This window comes from Leptinotarsa decemlineata, unplaced genomic scaffold (assembly GCF_025532065.1).
Source record: "Leptinotarsa decemlineata unplaced genomic scaffold, Ldec_3_MD MMD2_tig00003348_RagTag_RagTag, whole genome shotgun sequence".
Lineage (NCBI taxonomy): Eukaryota > Metazoa > Arthropoda > Insecta > Coleoptera > Chrysomelidae > Leptinotarsa > Leptinotarsa decemlineata.
In genome coordinates, this window is record NW_027412588.1 from 3738618 (window position 1) to 3757900 (window position 19283).

Consider the following 19283-nt stretch of genomic DNA (forward strand, 5'->3'; position numbering starts at 1 on the left):
CACAACCCTAGAATTTGAAGTTTAATTTTTTTTTCCAGATGTCGCCCAGACGCCATCTTGACAGTTCCATCTGTCAATTTCACTTCAAAATAAAGTATTCATTCATTAATTTCATTATCTCAAATTTAAATTTTTTGAGTTGATCCGTCCAAAAAATAAAAGGGGGGGACATTACAGAAATGAACTGTATATTTGATTTTTATTACAATATTTTTAGTTTGAATCCTATCCTGTGCTGTGCATAAAATACACATCCTACACGTTCATGTCTATATACCTGTAAATTAATAAGCTCAATACAGAAAGAACAGGGATGGATGCATCATTTTCGGACGGCCAAATGTCAATCAATTGGCGGGCATCTGTCTGATAGCTGAAATTATAAAGATGATAAAGGTAAAAATAAATATAAGTCGGCGGGGGTGGCAATTTTCAGTTTTTGCCCCGCCTATAAAAAATTGAGTGTTATTGTGATCAATGTACAGTATGGAAATATGTCACTTATGTATCCAACTTTGAAAATATCGAAAATCCAAAAACCATTAAAAAAAATTATCTGAAATAAAATATCAAAAAATTCTACTCTTACCCACAGTTATCAGTCACTTCAAATGAACATGGCTGTCGCAATTTCGAGCCTCTCTAAGTTGTTCATTTCACAATTCTATCGAATAATATGGAAAAATCCATCAAAAATCTATTCGATCTTTAATGCAAATGTTTGTTGAATTTCAATTTTTCACGTTATTCTTTATAATTACAGCAATTTTATGGTCAGATTAGTTTTTTTATTATGGCCCTGATATTATTTCGAATGGAACCAATACTTGGCTATGTATCAACTAATTCTTAAAAAATAACATTCGTATCACAGTTAAAGTACCTAAAATATGTTGATCACATAACTCTCTTTATTCAGTGGGGTTGATTCACGTCGCGTCTGGAGGTTGCTCCAGAAGTCTAATGACAACATCATATTTTGTATCCTACGGCTCTAGGGTTGTTTAAAAACAAGTATAGGGATCTCAAGGAAGACAAAAAAACTACCTACTCTACAAAAATGAAAAATGAAAATCTATATTCAAGAAAAAAGTAGCTGGCGTTGACTTCTTCATCCTGTCAATGGATTCATTTTAGGAGAGATTATTTTTTGGAATAGACGAGTTTTGATTTTTTACTTGTTCATCTTTATACAAAAAATTATTGTATAGATTACGTATAGAAGTTAATTTCGGATACAAACTGGAAGATAAAGCTCTCTAAAAACATCTACTTAAAAAAATCTAAAATATGTCTGTTTTTAAAATCTGTTTTTTCCGTCAACCCTACGAACAACAACCCTCAGAAGTCTAAACTTGTGCGAGCTAAGGATTAACGAGGTCTTACCTTTTAACGTATGATTCCTAACGCGGGTTGGACGATAGCAAGTGAAAATCTATCGTTCAGACTAGGGCTTGAACCACCGACCAACACGGCAGTCAATTCGAGTGAGTGAACAAAGCACTCACGTCAAACCGCCTGGCTACCGACCGAAACATATAAACATTGAATTACACGAAAGACGAAATACTTTCGAAACAACTACTTTCATATGAACACTGAATTATAAAAATATTACTTTTTCCTATTCAGTTGGTACTCCAAACATTCGTTATGGAATTTGATCAGATAACATTCACAGGATGATATCTTATGGCAGTGTTCCATGTTGATCTTTTGCATATAGATACTATATTGTTTAGCGTTAGGAAATGAACAGGAAAAGATAAATTTTGTATAATTCAATGGCCACATATGGGTAGTTTTTTTGAAAGTAGTTTTTTCCGTATAATTCAATGTTCATATGAAAGTAGTTGTTTCTAAGGGGCTTTTTCTTTCAGTTTGTATCTGAAGGGTTTATTTTGAAATAACTTGCTTTCCTCCTTTTTTTTGGAAGTTCCCCACATCCTTTTTATAATGTTGAAGAAGTAGAAAGCCAAAGCCTTTCCCATTATTCGGGAATTTTACCACAATAAAAATAACTATCAGAAGTGGATACCTAATATCACGGTATGACTTCTATGTACAGTGTGACCCATTTTTAATGGAAACACCACCCTAAAATTTGAATTTGTAAATCGATTTTGTTAATTTTTTTTTAAATGTCAAGTACTAAAAGGTCTACCTCGGGACAAAATTTGAAATGTTTATTAAAGTTTCAGGGCATACCGAAAATCGGGATTTTTTATTAGCGATTTTTTTATTGAAAAAATCACAACGCATTGGATTCAGAGTGCCTCTGAATAGGTGTGACCAAAATTTCATGAAAAAATATTCATTATTAACAAAGTTATGACAACTCAAAAATTCGAAAACTCACACAGCTAACAGTCACAATATATCATTTTTTTATGATTTTAACAATAAAGTGCCGCCAGATGAAAAAAAAACAAATAGCGTAAATAGTTTTAATGGAAATAACGGAATTACATTCACACAATTCAACTAACAATGAAGCAAAAAATTTTAATAAACGTAACTAATAACTAATTATTGAAATGTTTCGATTCAGTGCAACAATTAATTCTAACTCATATTCTAGTAGCCTCTACTAATCCACCATGTATTTCGATACATGTGTCGTAGCGCTTACAAATGTTTCTGATTACGTTCCTTAGTTCTTGAGGGCTAATATCTGCACATACCTGTCGAATTCTTGCACAAAGTTCATTTCAATCTCTTGAGCGGTTTTTGTAAACCTTTTGTGTGAGAAGTCCCCAGAGAAAAAAGTCCAAAACTGTGAGGTCTGGAGATCTGGGTGACCACTCTATAAACGGACTACTACGGCCTATCCATCGGTTTAGAAAATGTTCATTAAGCCATTGCCTCATAGCTCTGGAATAATGAACTGAACACCCATCTAACTGGACAATTAAATTTGATCGTTCATTGATCGTGAATAGCATCCCAAAACTCTGTGTTTAAAAATTCTAGAAACCTTTGCGCATTAATGTTTTCCTCAAAAAAGAGAGGACCAATAATTCGTTCGTTCAATATCCCACACCAGACGTTGATTTTTTGGGAATACTGGCTTTTACAGTTTATTACCCAGTTAGGATTATCCGCTATCCAATAGCGACAATTCTGTGATGACACTACTCCATTTGTAGTGAAAGTGGCTTCGTCGGTATATAAAATATTTTTTAGGAAATTTCTATTGTTTAAATATTCCCCTTGGCAATAAACAATATTCCAGGCGTCTTGCTTCGTCGCCTTCTTGAAGTGTGTGTAAAAATTTTTGCTTGAAAGGTATAATATTCTTCGCCTTGAGACATCTCCGAATAGTTTCTCGTGGAATATTCAAATCTAAAGTGGCATTCCTTATACTGGCATTAGGATTATTTCCGAAATAATCTAAAAAGATTTGATCATTCCTGTCTCGTCTTTGTACAGAATTATTTTTTAACATCATTTTTGATACTGCACCAGTTTCATTGAATATTTTATTTATTTTATTTACCGTACCGCAGCTAATACGAGGACGATCTGGATGTCTCTCATAAAATACTCTACAAACCTCTCTAGCATGCACTTCTAACGTCATCTCCCGAAAGGCGTACAATTTTAATTTTCTCTCTTACGCTCAATCTTGCAGCCATGACACAAAATAATTCGAAGAACTGTAAGGTGAATATTGTTGACAATAGTACACTTGAATCTTCCACAAGTGTCAAACTGTAATATCACTTCCATGGCAACTAAGATTTAAATTTAAATATTGGGTCTTAGTTTTAGTTAATTTGCGTGAAAACTTGAATGTAATTCCGTTATTTTCATTAAAAATATTTACGCTATTTATTTTTGTTTTCATCTGGCGGCACTTTGTTGTTGAAATCATAAAAAAATATTCTCATGGCTATATCTGTTGATATAGGGTATTTTTTGTGACTGTTAGCTGTGTGAGTTTCCGAATTTTTGAGTTGTCATAACTTTGTTAATAATGAATATTTTTTCATGAAATTTTGGTCACAGCTGTTTAGAGGCACTCTAAATCCAGTGGCGTAGTGATTTTTTCAATAAAAAAAATCGCTAACAAAAAATCCCGATTTTCGACTAAGAAAAAATATCGTAGTATGGAAAGGTAGACCTTTCAGTATTTGACATTTCAAAATAAAAATTATCAAAATCGGTTTACAAATTCAAATTTCAGGGGGGAGTTTCCATTAAAAATGGGTCACACTGTATATAAATCAAATCAATAACGAAAAGTATGAATCATTTCTAATCCTATTTGGTGTACATAATGGTAAGGTCAAGATTTGAAGTACTGGTACTGTTGTTCTGCTTTGTTTAGTGTTATAAGCAAATATTTCGTGAAAATGGATCTTCCTCTTTGGGTTTCTCGTCGGCCATATTCTCTGAAAACCCATTCATGGAACATATTTCATATACATAATTTCTTTTTAGGGTTTTGTTTTTCTCACTTCTGCTCTTCTTCCAATTATTTCTTATATGACGAGAGGTGAGACAAAAGATAAAAGTTCAAACTTTTCTGAAACTTCTACAGATTATACGATGTGGGAAAGAACTTCACTGGGAGTTGAGAGTTCTGACATCAACAAATTATAGTTATTTGCTGTGCTATTTATTTAAATTCAATTCTGAGAGTGTCGGAAAATTGTTTGTGAACCAATCGTGATACATAGGGAGGGGAAGGTTCGTTTTAATCCTAGAAACTTGAAAGATTGTAAAGTAAACCAATAATTCACCAGATGATCATAAAAGTGTTGAAACTTGCTAATGAAAAAATTGTAACAAAAAATACAAACCCGAGCTGAGAGTTATCTAAGTCGATCGTCACCTTTTGAAAATTCTATGAACATATTCTGAAAGTTTTTCGGTATTTGTGGTGAATCGAAAAAAAAAATTATCTATGTGATAAATAAAATAGAGCTGAATATCTAATTTAGAATTTTTCTATGAATTCCATGAATCAAAACATAAACCAAAATCGATTTTTTGTACGATTCACTCTAAACTTTATCTCAATTCAACAGTCCTTCTCTTACCATTTATGAAATTCCGATGGAGAAACTCGAATTTTCATAGTACATTGATTGAGAAAAGAAAACCAATAGGGCAAAAAGCAAAACAAATATACATTTCATACAATCTTCCGAAAATAGATTTCCAGCATTTTTTTTTTAATTTATTATTTAGTTGAAAAAAAAGTCAATAAAGGAATCGTGGGTGCGTATAAAATGCCCGATAGCAATAATTCTCCAAATATTTAGGAAATACCGGAAATACTGTATAATAATTTTCGCTGATTGTCATGAAACATAAAATGGAATATTTTAGTCAAAATTATTTACCTTGTTTCGTTTGTTGAGTTGCCATAGTTCTACTCGAAAGTTTCTGCACTTCTGAATGTATCACACTCATACAGGATGATGTCAATGCAGACAACGCCTGGTGAAAAGCAAACTGAAACTGTCCACTTCTTGCTAGCTTTGTCACTGGTGAGGCCATGGCTCCGACAATTCAAACAACTGTAAAACGATAATAAATATTATTGTTTCTTGAGAATTTCAATTCTCAATATATATTCAGATTAATGAAGGGAGCAATACCTGAATATGTTGAATAATAAATTCATTTAAAGAGCTGCTCCATACGAGATAAGAGTTTTGTTTATTTCTTTCTGCGAATCGATAAGCAGGAATAGTTTGATGATTCATATTGGCCATTTTATCGTATCTATCAGTTTGGAATAATAATAATGTGAAAATATTTATAGCATACAGTTCTGGTTGAATGATATCCCGAGAAAACCACACAATGTTGTGAAGAAAGTTGATAAAATAAATTCTCGTCACCAATTTTACCAAATTAGGCAATGATCCGACTGTGAAATGAAACAAAAAAACTGGTTTGAATCACTGAAGTGAAATTTTCCCCCTCATATCATTAATTAAGAAAAATTATGAAAATTCTTGAATAGTGAAGAACATAATATTAAATCTAATATTACACTTTTACTTTTGGATGTGACTTTCTTTCTTGAGAATATTATCAATAATATATATTATTGAAAGTAAAAAAATATAACAATCAACAAAGTATCATATTCACTATATTTGAAGTTTCCTATCATGTTGGCAATCCTGTAAAAGATAATAACGGGCAATAGTGGGTGGCAAGCACAGACATTGTTTTCAAATGTCATTGTCATTCTGTTTATAATAGTTCTATGCAACCTTATGGTCAAGTATTACAACCTGCTTAATCACATGTGCCGGGCATAACGATTATAGTTTGAAAGTTTCACCAAAACTTCAAGGAATTTATTAATGTTTCAACAGGAATATTTTACCGTCTTATGTTTTAGTATGTATCTCCTGAATTGTCTTGTACAATCAGTCATCTTTGTATATCCGACGGAAAAACAATAACTAACTCAGCTAATGCCACGGCGCAGAAAGCTGAAGTAATTTATACATTAATGCATATGTATATATATATATATATATATATATATATATATATATACATATGCATTATATATAAATATATATATATATACATATGCATTATATATATATATATATATATATATATATATGAGCAAATGTATGCCCAAGTTTTGATCAAATTGGCATTTGAAACTACATATAATGACCATATCAAGAATTTCTACAAACCCTGGCTTTTGGCTATCTACAAACTGTTGGAAACAGAACACACATTTTTTTCTTCTTAAATTCTAACATGTTTTCTTATATTTGAACAATGTTTCCAGTGTTCAAATGGTATTTTTTCAATATGTCATTTGTAATAATTTTATCTACCAAATCTCAAAAGTTAAATTCTGATTTTAATTTTGGTGAAAATCGCCCCTTTCTGAATAAGTCGCTTGCGTTATATACGAAATGTGGTTTAACAGACTATGCTAGAATTGCTTTCAGTACAAACCAAAAAAGTGGGAGGATGTTCATATTGTTCATTCCTAAAACGCACCAGATAACAAGACAAGGAGCTCAATTCGAAAAAGATTAGAATAAATATTATCCGTAATATTTATTTGTGATTGTTCTTGTTTTTGAGTAATAATATCTGACCCGAAAGAACATGAGTCCATTTATTTGATTCTCTATCTCTCATCGTTTTCGAAATCCTATAATGGTGAAGATTTAATTAATAGCACAACACAACAAAAAAAATATTTTTTGAATGTTTCCTACACTAAATTAGTCAATTTCTACTAATTTTGGGGTGATAAAAACGAAAATAACAATGAAAAATTTTTATTAGCTCTGGTTTTTGAGATACACAGTACTTAATCTTAAAGAGTAGTTATACTATACGTGAAAAGTGAAAGTACATAAAACAATATTGTTATGTTTCTTTTAGAATATTTTAAGTACAAAATTAATGAAAAAAAACATTATTCTTAGTGTTTTGAAAAATAAAAGAAGTTTGTACCACCAAATTTCAATTAAGTCCATCCGATTCATTGTAAGATCGCTGTCGTTTAGCTTGTCTTTTATAAAACACTTCTGGAGCATCCCTACACACAGACCAGCAGTAGTCTGCAAGCATTGCTTCATTCCAACGGCCCTGATATCTCTGTTCCATAAAGGCAATGTCTTGATGGAATCTTTCTCCATGTTCGTCACTCACAGCTCCACAGTTTTGTGGGAAGAAATTAAGATGAGAGTGAAGAAAATGAATTTTTAAGGTAATGTTGCATCCAAGTTGGTGGTAAGCTTGAAGAAGCTCTTCAACCAATGCTGTGAAGTTATCATCTCTTTTGTTACCTAAAATCCCATGTACAACCCCCTTAAAGGCTTCCCAGGCTCTTTTTTCATTTCCTGTTAAAATCATGTCAAAAGCAGGATCATTTACGATTTCACGGATTTGAGGCCCAATAAAGATGCCTTCCTTGACTTCAGCATCACTCAACCTGGGAAACTTTGCTCTCAAGTACTTAAAAGCTTGTCCTTCCTGGTCCATGGCCTTCACAAAGTTTTTCATTAGTCCCAACTTAATATGTAATGGGGGAAGGAGAACATCCTTAGGATCTACAAGAGGCTCGTAAACTACATTTTTCTCATTAGGGTTTAGGTCTCGTGTAGGCCAGTTAATTTTTTTATAGTGAGATTTTCTATCCCGACTGTCCCACAGACACAAAAAACAACAGTACTTGGTGAACCCTAATTGCATTTCTAGGAGAATAGCAATGACTTTCAGATCACCACAGATGTGCCACTTGTGTTGTTCATATTTGATTGATTGGAGAAGTGTTTTCATATTTATATACGTTTCCTTCATGTGAACTGCATGACCTATAGGAATAGAGGGTAGCTGATTTCCATTATGCAGAAGTACAGCTTTTAAGCTTAGTTTTGAAGAGTCTATAAACAGTCTCCATTCAGATGGAGTGTGATCCAAATTCAAGCAGTCCATCAAACCATTAACATCAGAACAAACTACGAGGTTTTCTTTTTTCTCAAAAAAAGGAAGCAAATCTTTTTGACGCTGTCTATACTGAGATATTTTCACATCATGTTTTAGAAGATTCCACTGTTGTAGTCTTGACCCTAACAGCTCAGCTTTTTCCTTAGACAAGCGAAGATCTCTTATAAGGTCACTCAACTCTGCTTGACTAATTCTGTGCGGATCACTAGACCTATCGCTTACCTCAAAATCAGGGTCATAGGATGTAGAAGGATGGGTTGCTCCTTCTAAACAGTCTTCATCACCTTCCTCTAAAATTTCATAGTTTTGGGGTGGAGAAGGGACTGGCAAATTGTCTGAGTGTGGTACAGGCCGAAGAGCAGATGGGAGATTAGGTTATTTAACCGTTCCTCTTTTCTTCATAGATAAACCTTGCCTAATGGGAGGAGTTAAGCAGAAATAACAGTCGTCTGTATGATTGGTAGGCTCACGTCAAACCATAGGTACTGCAAAAGCCATTGCCCGGTTTTTATTTTTCAGCCACTCTCCCAATATGACGGAACAAGAATTACAACATATATGAGGAGCCCATGATTTATCTTGGTCCCCAACTTTCACACCAAAATAATGTTCATAGGCTGTCTTAACGATAGGTGTCATTTTACGTTTCTGAGCCTTAAATGTTATTTCACCACATATATAGCAAAATCTATCGACAGAATTCACACACTTTCGAGGCATTTCAGATCAGCACTTAAATTAATTTAAAAATCAACTTCACACGATAATTTCAATAGCAACCACGTGCGTACAATTGACAAACTCACATAGGTTATGTTTACTACTTAAGAACAGCTGATGAGAGGGGTGTTATGTAAACAAACATGTGTACCAACTGTTGGTGATGAAATATTTCATTTGTTGAAAACTCAATATACATATATATAATATAATGATACTATATCTTGAAAACAAGAGCTAATATATAATTTTTATGGTCACTTTCGGTTTTAACACGTGGAAATACATTAAAATCATCTAATTTCAACCCCGAAACAAAAACTTTGTTGTGTTGTGTAGTCTTTCATCTTCTACGTCAACTCACTGGACCGCTATCGCATCAACCAAATTGCAAGTCATCTTCTTAGCAAAGTATGATTATGGTTTCATATGATTCATAATTTCACACAAAGTACTTTACTTTGAAACAAATCGTCTAACAAATTGTTCAAAAGATAGTAACAATTTATTTGAACAAAAAAAAAAGCTTTTTATTTTTAGAAATATCTCAATAACTACTAGGTTGGTCCAAAATTTGGTCCGACTGTCCGAAATAAGCACTATTTGAATCAGTGCTTTTTTGCCAACGTAACCAAAGTCGATTACTTCTGTCAGCATAAAAATTTTCGGTACATTTTATCGATTTACTCACCATAGGACTCTGTTGTAATGGTTTGGCCTGGTTGCATAAAGTTATAGTGAATCACATCAGCCTCCAACCACCATACAGTGACCATGGTATTTTTTAGTGGGTTTTTGCCTTTAGGAATTGTCTTGGTGACTCATCGGTTTCCAATCACTGTCCTGAAAGTCTTCTGTTTCAATTCTCTTTTCTTCAATATGATAACAAAATGGACATGATCAATAGTATTTTCTCGTCTTCATCTCTTCATGTATCTTCATATATACGATAGGTGGCACAATGGTCTGCTCATAAGCGTTCTGGTTCAAACAAGTGTCCGAGACTATTTCGGACTGTTTGAGATTTTTTACTAGTACGCATCCTGTCTTGCGCTGTTTCCAAACAATTCCGGATGTTAGAACCAGAACAAACCTTATGTATGGCGAAAGGACGATTTCAATCTCAAGATGAAAAACCCATTTTTTCGACAAAAATCCTACATTTATGCTTACCAGTTAATGAGGCGATGGTCCATTTCTATATTTATCTAGGACCGTATTTGAATGAAGGTTGAAAAAGTTTTCGCGAAAATAAATAAAACAAAATGTAGAGAGCAGTTGAAATTTTCTTTTCTTTCTTATCTCTTTTTTTTGTTTTTTGATATCTTTTTCTATCTCCTCTGTTTTTTCTGAAATATTGAGTCATCATTCCAGAAGTTCATTGCCATAGAAGAGCAGTAGCTACGTACGTTGAATCTTGAAATGTGATTCTTTTCTATTTCATTTCATTACATCATAACTAAATTTTCTTGTACGATTTGATTTTCCATATTTTTTTTTGTGAATCAATTCTTCCACTTCTCTAAATCGTTTACTTCTTACGTTCGATCAATGAATTGATACCAAACTTAATAAAGAGAACGTTAATGTGATATGACATGAAATGAATACGAGCACTAGTTTCCCGAAATAAAGTTGCCGCTTGCAATATTTTATATGACATCTAATCGATTACATGACACAAACTGAATCTGTTTCACTACAGCGAGAGAATGTTATTGAATTAGAAATTTTGGATGCTGGCGTGTTCATGAGAATCGATTTCTTCAGAAAACATTCGTGTACTACGAAAATAAGTGACAGGTAGATAAAGTAATGATTCTGAAAGTTCTTCAGGAATTCAACTGGAATTCTCCAGAGCGAGCAAAAATAGGTATGATAGAAATAGGTCACATACATGGAGTTTTCAATTATTACACTTTTTGAAAACATAATTGATGTCAGGAAAAATAAGAAATGAAATTTTCTGTTTTTTTTAAACCTTTATTTGTAACTAACGATAGTACAGTTGCGTCCTATAAGGAATTGTAGTAACGTTACTCACAAATAAAACATAGAAACTTCCATTTCCCATTCTTCATGATGATCTCGTAGCACGTAGTAACGGCTACAGCCATCAATTTAATAATTGATGTCGATTATTATTCCATATCATTGAATCTGTTGAAGTTTGTTTATTGGACTCTTACTAGCATTACTTTTATTGAGTCTAGAGTGTTTTCCAGTAACAAACCTTATTATTAACCACCAAATTGAACTCCTTCTTGTATTCTATCACTTACACTACACATTTTTCTTTTCAAAATATGGAAGTTTAGCGATATTCATATTCACCGTTGAATCTAACCTTAGAATTATTGAAACTGTCGATTTTAGATCATGATCAGTATTTTGTTAAAATCATTTCTATCTTTCCTGTAAATGTTGTTCACTCTCAGCTTACCAATGTACCGTTTCCAAATCATTCAATTGTCTGATACAATGATAGTCAACATTGCCGTCCTCAAGTTTTTTTTCACATAATTTCAAAGAATTGGGAACCCATCCTTTACCTCCTTCGCAATGCACAATGATTAGTCGCGATCCTTTGTTTGCAGGCTTGTTAGGCGTACACATTCTCGAACCATCAGTCCACCCTTTCGTAACTGTGTCGTGTCATACCAAATTTCGTCCAAATAGAAAATTTGCCATTGTTCTTGTCTATATTTAGTTATTTGTTCTAAGTATTTGTTACGCAATTCCACTATTCTTGTGCTTTCCATAACTGCTTGACGTTTGTTTATTATTTTAAATTTAAATCCTAGTTTCTTTATCTAATTCTGAAGAGTTTTGTCACAGCATCTCACGTTATGACCGGAAGTATTCAATTTCTTCCTTATGATTTCAATTGTAGGAATCTCATTGCTTTTGTAACAGTCGTATATTGTTTTTTAATAATTTTATTAGATGAACATCTAAAGGTTTTGGTAATCCCGCATCAAATCGCGTCTTGCGTTCATAAGGTTTGTTCTTGACTATTTTACGTACAGTTGAGAAAGGAATTTCGGTCAAATCTGATGTTGCTTGTAATAGTTTCTTATATACATTGAAACATACTCTCTGTGTTTCAATACTCAAATGCATCCGAATCTCATTCGCTGGTATCTCTTTTTAGCATTGTTCACCAGCGCTATTGGATTCACTACACAGGAAAAAGTCTGCGTTTTTATCACACTCGTTATTACTATTAGTGCTTGTCCAACGATGTCACATTTCAAACAACTAACAAACGTTTTAAATAATTATAACTTCACCAGTGTCGAATTTCAACCCTCAAATCGCGATCAGTTCCTGAACTGAACATTGACAACACGACTCGTCTAAGTATCCTCACATTCTATTGGTCACCGTAACATGACTTCAAATTTAATTTTATGACTTTAGAACCAATCATAAAACTCGGTTAGTAAAAATTATCCAATACGAACCGCCAATTCTTCAGTCCACGTGGACTAATTTGTACCCGCATTATTTCTTTGTATTGGTTGTTTTGGCCTTTGACTTCGCCGATAGCTTTAAGAATTACTATATCAATTTCAAAGCCTGCTATGAAAAACAGTGTCTGGCTTATTGATCTAAATCATGAGAATTTTGCCAAAATCTGTCACCGGGTTGAGACAAATGTTTAAAATTTTGACCCATTGAGCAAGTCATAGTAGGCCTTGAACATAAGAAAAATCCATATCTATCAACATCTTTGAATGAAGCTTGTCGAGTACTATAATTTGAAATTTTTATTTTTCAAAATCGGTTCATGGGTTCCAAAATAACAGGGTGTTGCAGTTTGAAATCGAACACACTGTAGGTATTTAATATAATACGCCATGTTGTTTGATGTAAAAATATCCCTAGCAACGTTCATCATTCGAGAGGTATAATTTTTCAAATTGAAATGACTAAAAGGTTGCAGTATGTGTAATTTTCCGGAACAAATCCACGTACCCTATATAGGTGATCTGAAATATCCTAAATGTCATTATTTGTTGAAAACATATCTACACAGGTGATAGAGTTTTCCGCTACAAAATAAAGGCATATGTAGAAGTTATAAGATATGCTGAATACTATTGTTTCATGCAATAATATAATGTTTCAAATTGATATCTATTAATTTCATAAAACAAGGTGTATTCTATTATTTTAATTACGGGTATAGGTGAAATTGGATTTCACTTCACTGTTTTCATAACTGGTATGAATGCTCTAAAAAGCAAATTTTCATGGCTAGTCATGAATTTTCATACCTATAGGTATGTTTCAACGAGTAACGGTGGCCTCTGCGTTAGCGGTAAATTCCATCAATTCGTGGCTGAAATCCATGGCTGCCTTGACACTGGTAATATAACAAAGCCTCTCCATAAACCAGTATACATCAACTTTTTAACAATTTGCACTAAGGATTTTGTCAACAAAGAAATTGTGTTGAGAATTTAATCAATATGCAAACAGTTTACTGTATTGTTTGTACAAAGTCTCTCTGAAATTTATATTTGTAAATGTTTATGTTCATAAACTGATACATTTTGAAGCTGATATAAGAATTTACGGACTTTTGCAGAAACTTTTGTTTTTTTAAATTTGAAAATTACGCGAATACCATGAAAGATCCAAAAAATGTAATAACATCAAAAAAAGAAGTGAAGAACATCTACTATTCTCTCCAGAAAAACATTGTTGTACAGAGTCTGATATTCTGCAAGAAGAAGGTGGGAAAAAATGATAACAGACTTGTGATGACTTAGGTACTCTTGCATCAAGTTATCAAATGCAGAAAATAAAACAATGAAGCTCAACTATTTGGTTTTTATTCATTAAGAAAAAAAACTTGTCGCTTTCTTTGAAGACAGCAGGAGCCTCGTAAGGAAGAGAAGCAGTCACAACCAGTGCTTGCACTTCCCTATATCAGAGTATTATCGGAAAGGATAAGAAGAATTGGTTCCAAGTACAACATCAGAACCTGTTTCAGATCCGGAAACATTTTCCGTAGCAGCCTCACGAAAACCTGGCCACCAAACGCGGACTGTGATTCCAAGAATTGCATTTACCGGATACCCTGTGAGTGCGGTAAATCCTATATCGATGAAACTAAGAGGCCATTGAATTTTAGCATTACCAAGCACAAGAAACAAAAACAGCGAGGGGAAACCAGTAAATCAGGAATAGCAGAGCATGTTTGGACCCATCAACATAACATCGAGTGGTCTCAAGCTGAGATCATACACAGAGAGAAAACCTTTTAGAAGGAAATTCAAAGAAGCCGCATACATGTTGTCCATCAATGTATTCAGCCAAGCTAGCGTAGATATACGCAACATATGGAAACCCATAATTAAGCAAAAAATGGCCATCTCCTGCCAAACGGTCATCTTCTACTAAAGTGAAGCGGAAAAAGGAAAGCGGAGATAAGTGAAAAGACTCGAATGGCCCATAAATAGTCATTTCTCTGAGGAATTAGTCCAGTCATCACTCGAAGACAATTGTGGATTCTAACAATCGAAACATCGTGAAGTAACTTGGCTTGGAATCTCTTAACTTTTTTATTTTTATTTTTCGTCCAATTGTCCTATGTTTACTTGTATTTTATTTCACTATTATTTCATTTCAAGTTTTTTTGCTTGATATAATTGTTTTTTCAGCTAATCATTTTTAATTCTTCTTGAGGCAATATGCTTTAGGTAATCATAACTGAGCAGGTACGAGATGTAGAGGTACAGGTAATTTCTTGCAGTTAGTCTCAATTATGGTTACCTTTAGTATATAAATATGAATGTAAGGATAATTTGATGTATTAATCACTTGAGAAAGCTAATGTTTATCGAAACATGTTGTGATATATTTTTTCAATAAAGTTTGTGTAGATCAAATCGTTTAGGTGTAGTTTGTGAAAAAATCTTCTTTTTCAGTTCTTTCAGGGATTTCAAATAATTTGATATAATATCAGACAATGGAAGTCCGAACTAATGAAATTTTAGTTATCACTGGACATGTTCCTAAGTGTATTCATTTCATTCAATGCGTTATTGTTGCATGATTGCTTTCTACATTTGTTCGATCATCACCAGACTATTCCTAACTTTTGCCGAGTTATAAATCGGCATCTCGTTTTCCCGTTGAACCTTTCTGTTTGATTTCTATATCATGAAAATTCGCTATATTAGATTCAGGTAACATAATTGAATTTTCCGTATTATTTTCAGCAAATCCTTTCAGTTGATACACATATCATGGAGTCTGCCATCTTATGCGGTCTGCCATATTGGATTTAGAGTGACGTCATGTTATCTTTCGTATTCTTTTCAGACATTTCGTTTGAAACCAGTAGAAAAATTATACTCGAAAGAAAAACAATGGGGATTTTTTAATCAAAAATACATTGGAACTGACCGATACGTGACGAAAATCCATTAAAACGTATAAAAAAACCTACTTTAATGTGTGATTCCACTTATGACGCCCGAAGATGCTATCGTATCGTATATCGCGGATTTTGTGAAGTGTGTTTTTTGACTACGACTTTTTTTCATGCTCATACTGTGGGATGAGTATACGACATTGTTCAGAAGTCTTTCTAGATAAAAATACATTTTCATATGGATTTTCAATATTTATTTAATTTCTTTTCATCACAGAACACTTTTCTTGAACAAATTCTGACAAGGCATAAAATCATTGGTAAATTTCATTAAATGAACTAAACATCTGTTTTTTATATGTATTTATCATTTGGAACATTCTAATTATCAATATTTACCAATTGTATCAGAAACTGAAAATGTTTAAGCTTGAAAAAGCTTTATGTGCTGAAAATTCAACGATGATAGTTTTTAAGATAAATTTCAACATAAGCACTGGATTTTGAAAAGATCATCATAGTGCTCTGGAATGGATGACACAACTGATGAGAGTAAAAGGCTAATTAAACTCAACAAAATAATGACGATTTTACCTCTCATCATTCATAACCTCCAACTATGAAGAATGCTGCAGAAGGTAACTACTGAATCGAAGTTGCCTACTACGTCATCCTCCCACTTCGTATTCTAACGAGGAGAATTTTTAAAGAGGTTAATTTTTTCAAAACTATTCTTTATTTGAAATTCATATGATTTCACATACTAATGAATCTGAAACTGAAAAAATAGTTTATTCAATAATGAAATTCAGTCAATCAATAGAAGTGTTAATGCTTCACGAGATGTTTGTGATATTTCAATAAAAAAGATTTTGCCCTTGGAATAAAAGGTGTTGTAGCGAAAATAGTGATGATGTAAAACATATTTCCGATCCAAAACAGTTGTACCAAAACCAAAACTTTCCTATTTGGAAAGAGTATTCTACAGACGAAAGTTTTGCCCAAGGATTGCCATTAGTTCAGTTAAATATCATTTCAATATTCTATCACCTGAAATATATTGCATATAATTTGAAAATTCATCACAGAATCTGATGTGAAAATTAATTATCGAAACACCTCAACAAAGAATACGAGTTAGTAATAATGAATTGGTTGCGATTTGTAGAACAGCATATTACAAGATGAATCACAGAAGAAGATACTATAGAATAAATGGATATGTTTTTAAAAATAAAGTATTATATGTTTTTTGTTTACATATTGTATATTTTGTCCAAAATTATATTTTGTAATGCTTTATTTCTACTACTCTTCTTCTTATTCAGTTATTAATCGGTTTGCAAATTTTGATGTGTGAAAGAATTCATCGACTTCTCATTCATGCAAACACCATTATATATTATTCGACCAGCATTGATAATTTTTGAAACCAAAAAAAAAATAACAGTAGAATGAAACCTATTAGAAAAGGAGGGAAATATGATAATAATGAAAGAAAAAATAAATTACAAGCGATCTTAGTTCGGCAAGTGGGAGGGGGTGAGTTTTTAAGAGTAAAAAATGGTTTATCCCGATTTCCGACAAAACTACAAGTCCTATGGAAAAAAGTTAAATGGCAAAGTTGTATAGGTAATAAAAAGATCTACAACGAAGTTTTTGTTCATATTTATCATTTTCTCCTCCTTTTCTAATGTGTTTCATCCGACTATTATTCTTTTTTTCACTTTTTAGTATTTTTGAAGGCTTCAGCCCTGGTCTATGAGGTCACTAACCCGGCAGACTACACGGTTCCCATGTATCTTCCCTAACCTTACGTAAAGCGGAAAAATCCCCAAAACGAGCCGGATGAAGAGCAATTCCAAAACTTGTCCCTCTTCGAGGCGAGATGGCGGCAAGGCAGGGAGACTGAGAAATATCCTAAATTCAAACTGAGGACTACCTGAATAGGGTAGAAAAAGCTTCAACGGTTCAATGCCCACCAGTTGAAGACTATTCGCAGACAATAACGCTTATTTTTGATTTGATTGTATGTAACAACACATTAAATAATTTATTACTACGCTCACCAACATTATAATCAATAGAGTACACCTGTATTCTTTTGGTTTTCAAATAATTATTGTATCATTTTTTTGTCAAGTTCTCCCAAATTTTTGATAACTCATACTTCTTTTATAAGTCATTTTAATATTTTTATTTTATTGTTTTTCGTTACAATTAACTCTTTATCTGTGAATTGTGCCAAAATCATACCATCACATAATGTGTTTTGTATTTTTGCAGTATTATTTGCATCCTTAATTATAATCAATATATTTACAATATACTCGTACATGGTTGACATTCTTTCTTGTCGAATGTTAGAGATTTGAATTTACATTTGCAATAACTAATTTTGAAACGGAAATTATGGAAATGATGGAAGCATTGAGAATAAAAGCTCAAAGTTGTAAGAAACCACTATCGACATGGGTGAAAAAACGCGGTACCCGAAAAAACGCGGTACCCGAAAAAACGCGGGGCCCAAGAGATTGGATAGGAATTAGTCAGTCATAGTCAACTTGAGCCAACCAGGCGAGAGCATTGTAATTCATTTAATTGTTTATATCCAGATTGGAAAACGGGTGATGGTTTATTCGTTAAGTTCAATTGTGAATTGATGTATCTTTGGGTAAAATATATTTTATTCGATTATTATATCTGCTTTTCTTATAAAGTATAAAACATTAAGGTGAATTCGTGAAAAAAATGATATGAAAATAAAGGAAGGAGATAATAACTCATAAGAAGCAAAGAAGAATATGGAATTGTGTACAATCGAACAATTTGTTTGAAATCATTATAACTGTGATGTATTGCATACAGCATATTGCTAATTTCATTTATCAGTAAGGTTTATTTTAATACAAAATTATTCTCAATTTTCTTAATTCATATCTGTTTCAGTTCATCATAACTCGTAAATGAAGGAAGAAAGCAATTAATTTCAAACGAAAATTCTTAACAAAGACCGTGTAAATCATGCAAAGAAGTTACTTTCAGACACAAACTGGAAAAAAATCATCCCGGAAAACTTACTCATATACAGCGTGACTCACGGTCGATGATAGGTTAGACGTTTCTGGAAAAAAAGCATGATTTTTCTGAAAATTTCACCTCTCACAGTTCCTTACCTGTTCTATCGATCTAAAATATTTTCAGCATTGCGGCGTTGCCACTTCCATCAAAAAGTCCTAGCAACTTTATTTTTGGAACACCCCTTATATTAATACATTTTTGGAATCGCTCTAGTTGTAGCGCTCAAAATTCTCCTCAAATATATTTGTTCCAAATCATAAACGATAAAAAAAAATTTAAAAAAAAAACAACTCGTTACCTTGTAGGTCAATTACTAATTATTTGGACAATTGCCGCTAACCTTTAACCAGTGGAGAAGGGAGTGGTTCAATCAAACTTTTATAATGGGCGCCACATGATTTTTTTTATTGTCCAAAAAAAAGTTCTTAGAAGTTCATCACACTGAAATCATGAAACAATGGGATGGATAAGGCGAGTAATTGACAACAACAACAACAACAAGGATAGAGCAATATCTATTGTAGTAATACTAATAAACAACATACACCTGGTAATATGAGATTGAAAATAAAAGTTTATATTCCCACATCCAAAAGCAAAATCTCGAATATAATAGTTAGCAGAGATCAAC

At 32.8% G+C, this 19283-nt stretch overlaps 1 protein-coding gene across 4 annotated transcripts in view; it reads right to left on the reverse strand.

Moving 5' to 3' along the window:
• LOC111511334 (uncharacterized oxidoreductase YjmC) overlaps positions 1 to 19283 on the reverse strand; it is an 87387-nt gene that overhangs the window by 47912 nt on the left and 20192 nt on the right. For all 4 annotated transcript variants that reach the window (XM_074178123.1, XM_074178122.1, XM_074178120.1 and 1 more), the window contains one exon: positions 5355 to 5531. In XM_074178123.1, the coding sequence (XP_074034224.1) occupies positions 5355 to 5511 (157 nt within the window). In that variant the 5' untranslated portion in view covers positions 5512 to 5531. The remainder of the gene's footprint in view (positions 1 to 5354; positions 5532 to 19283) is intronic.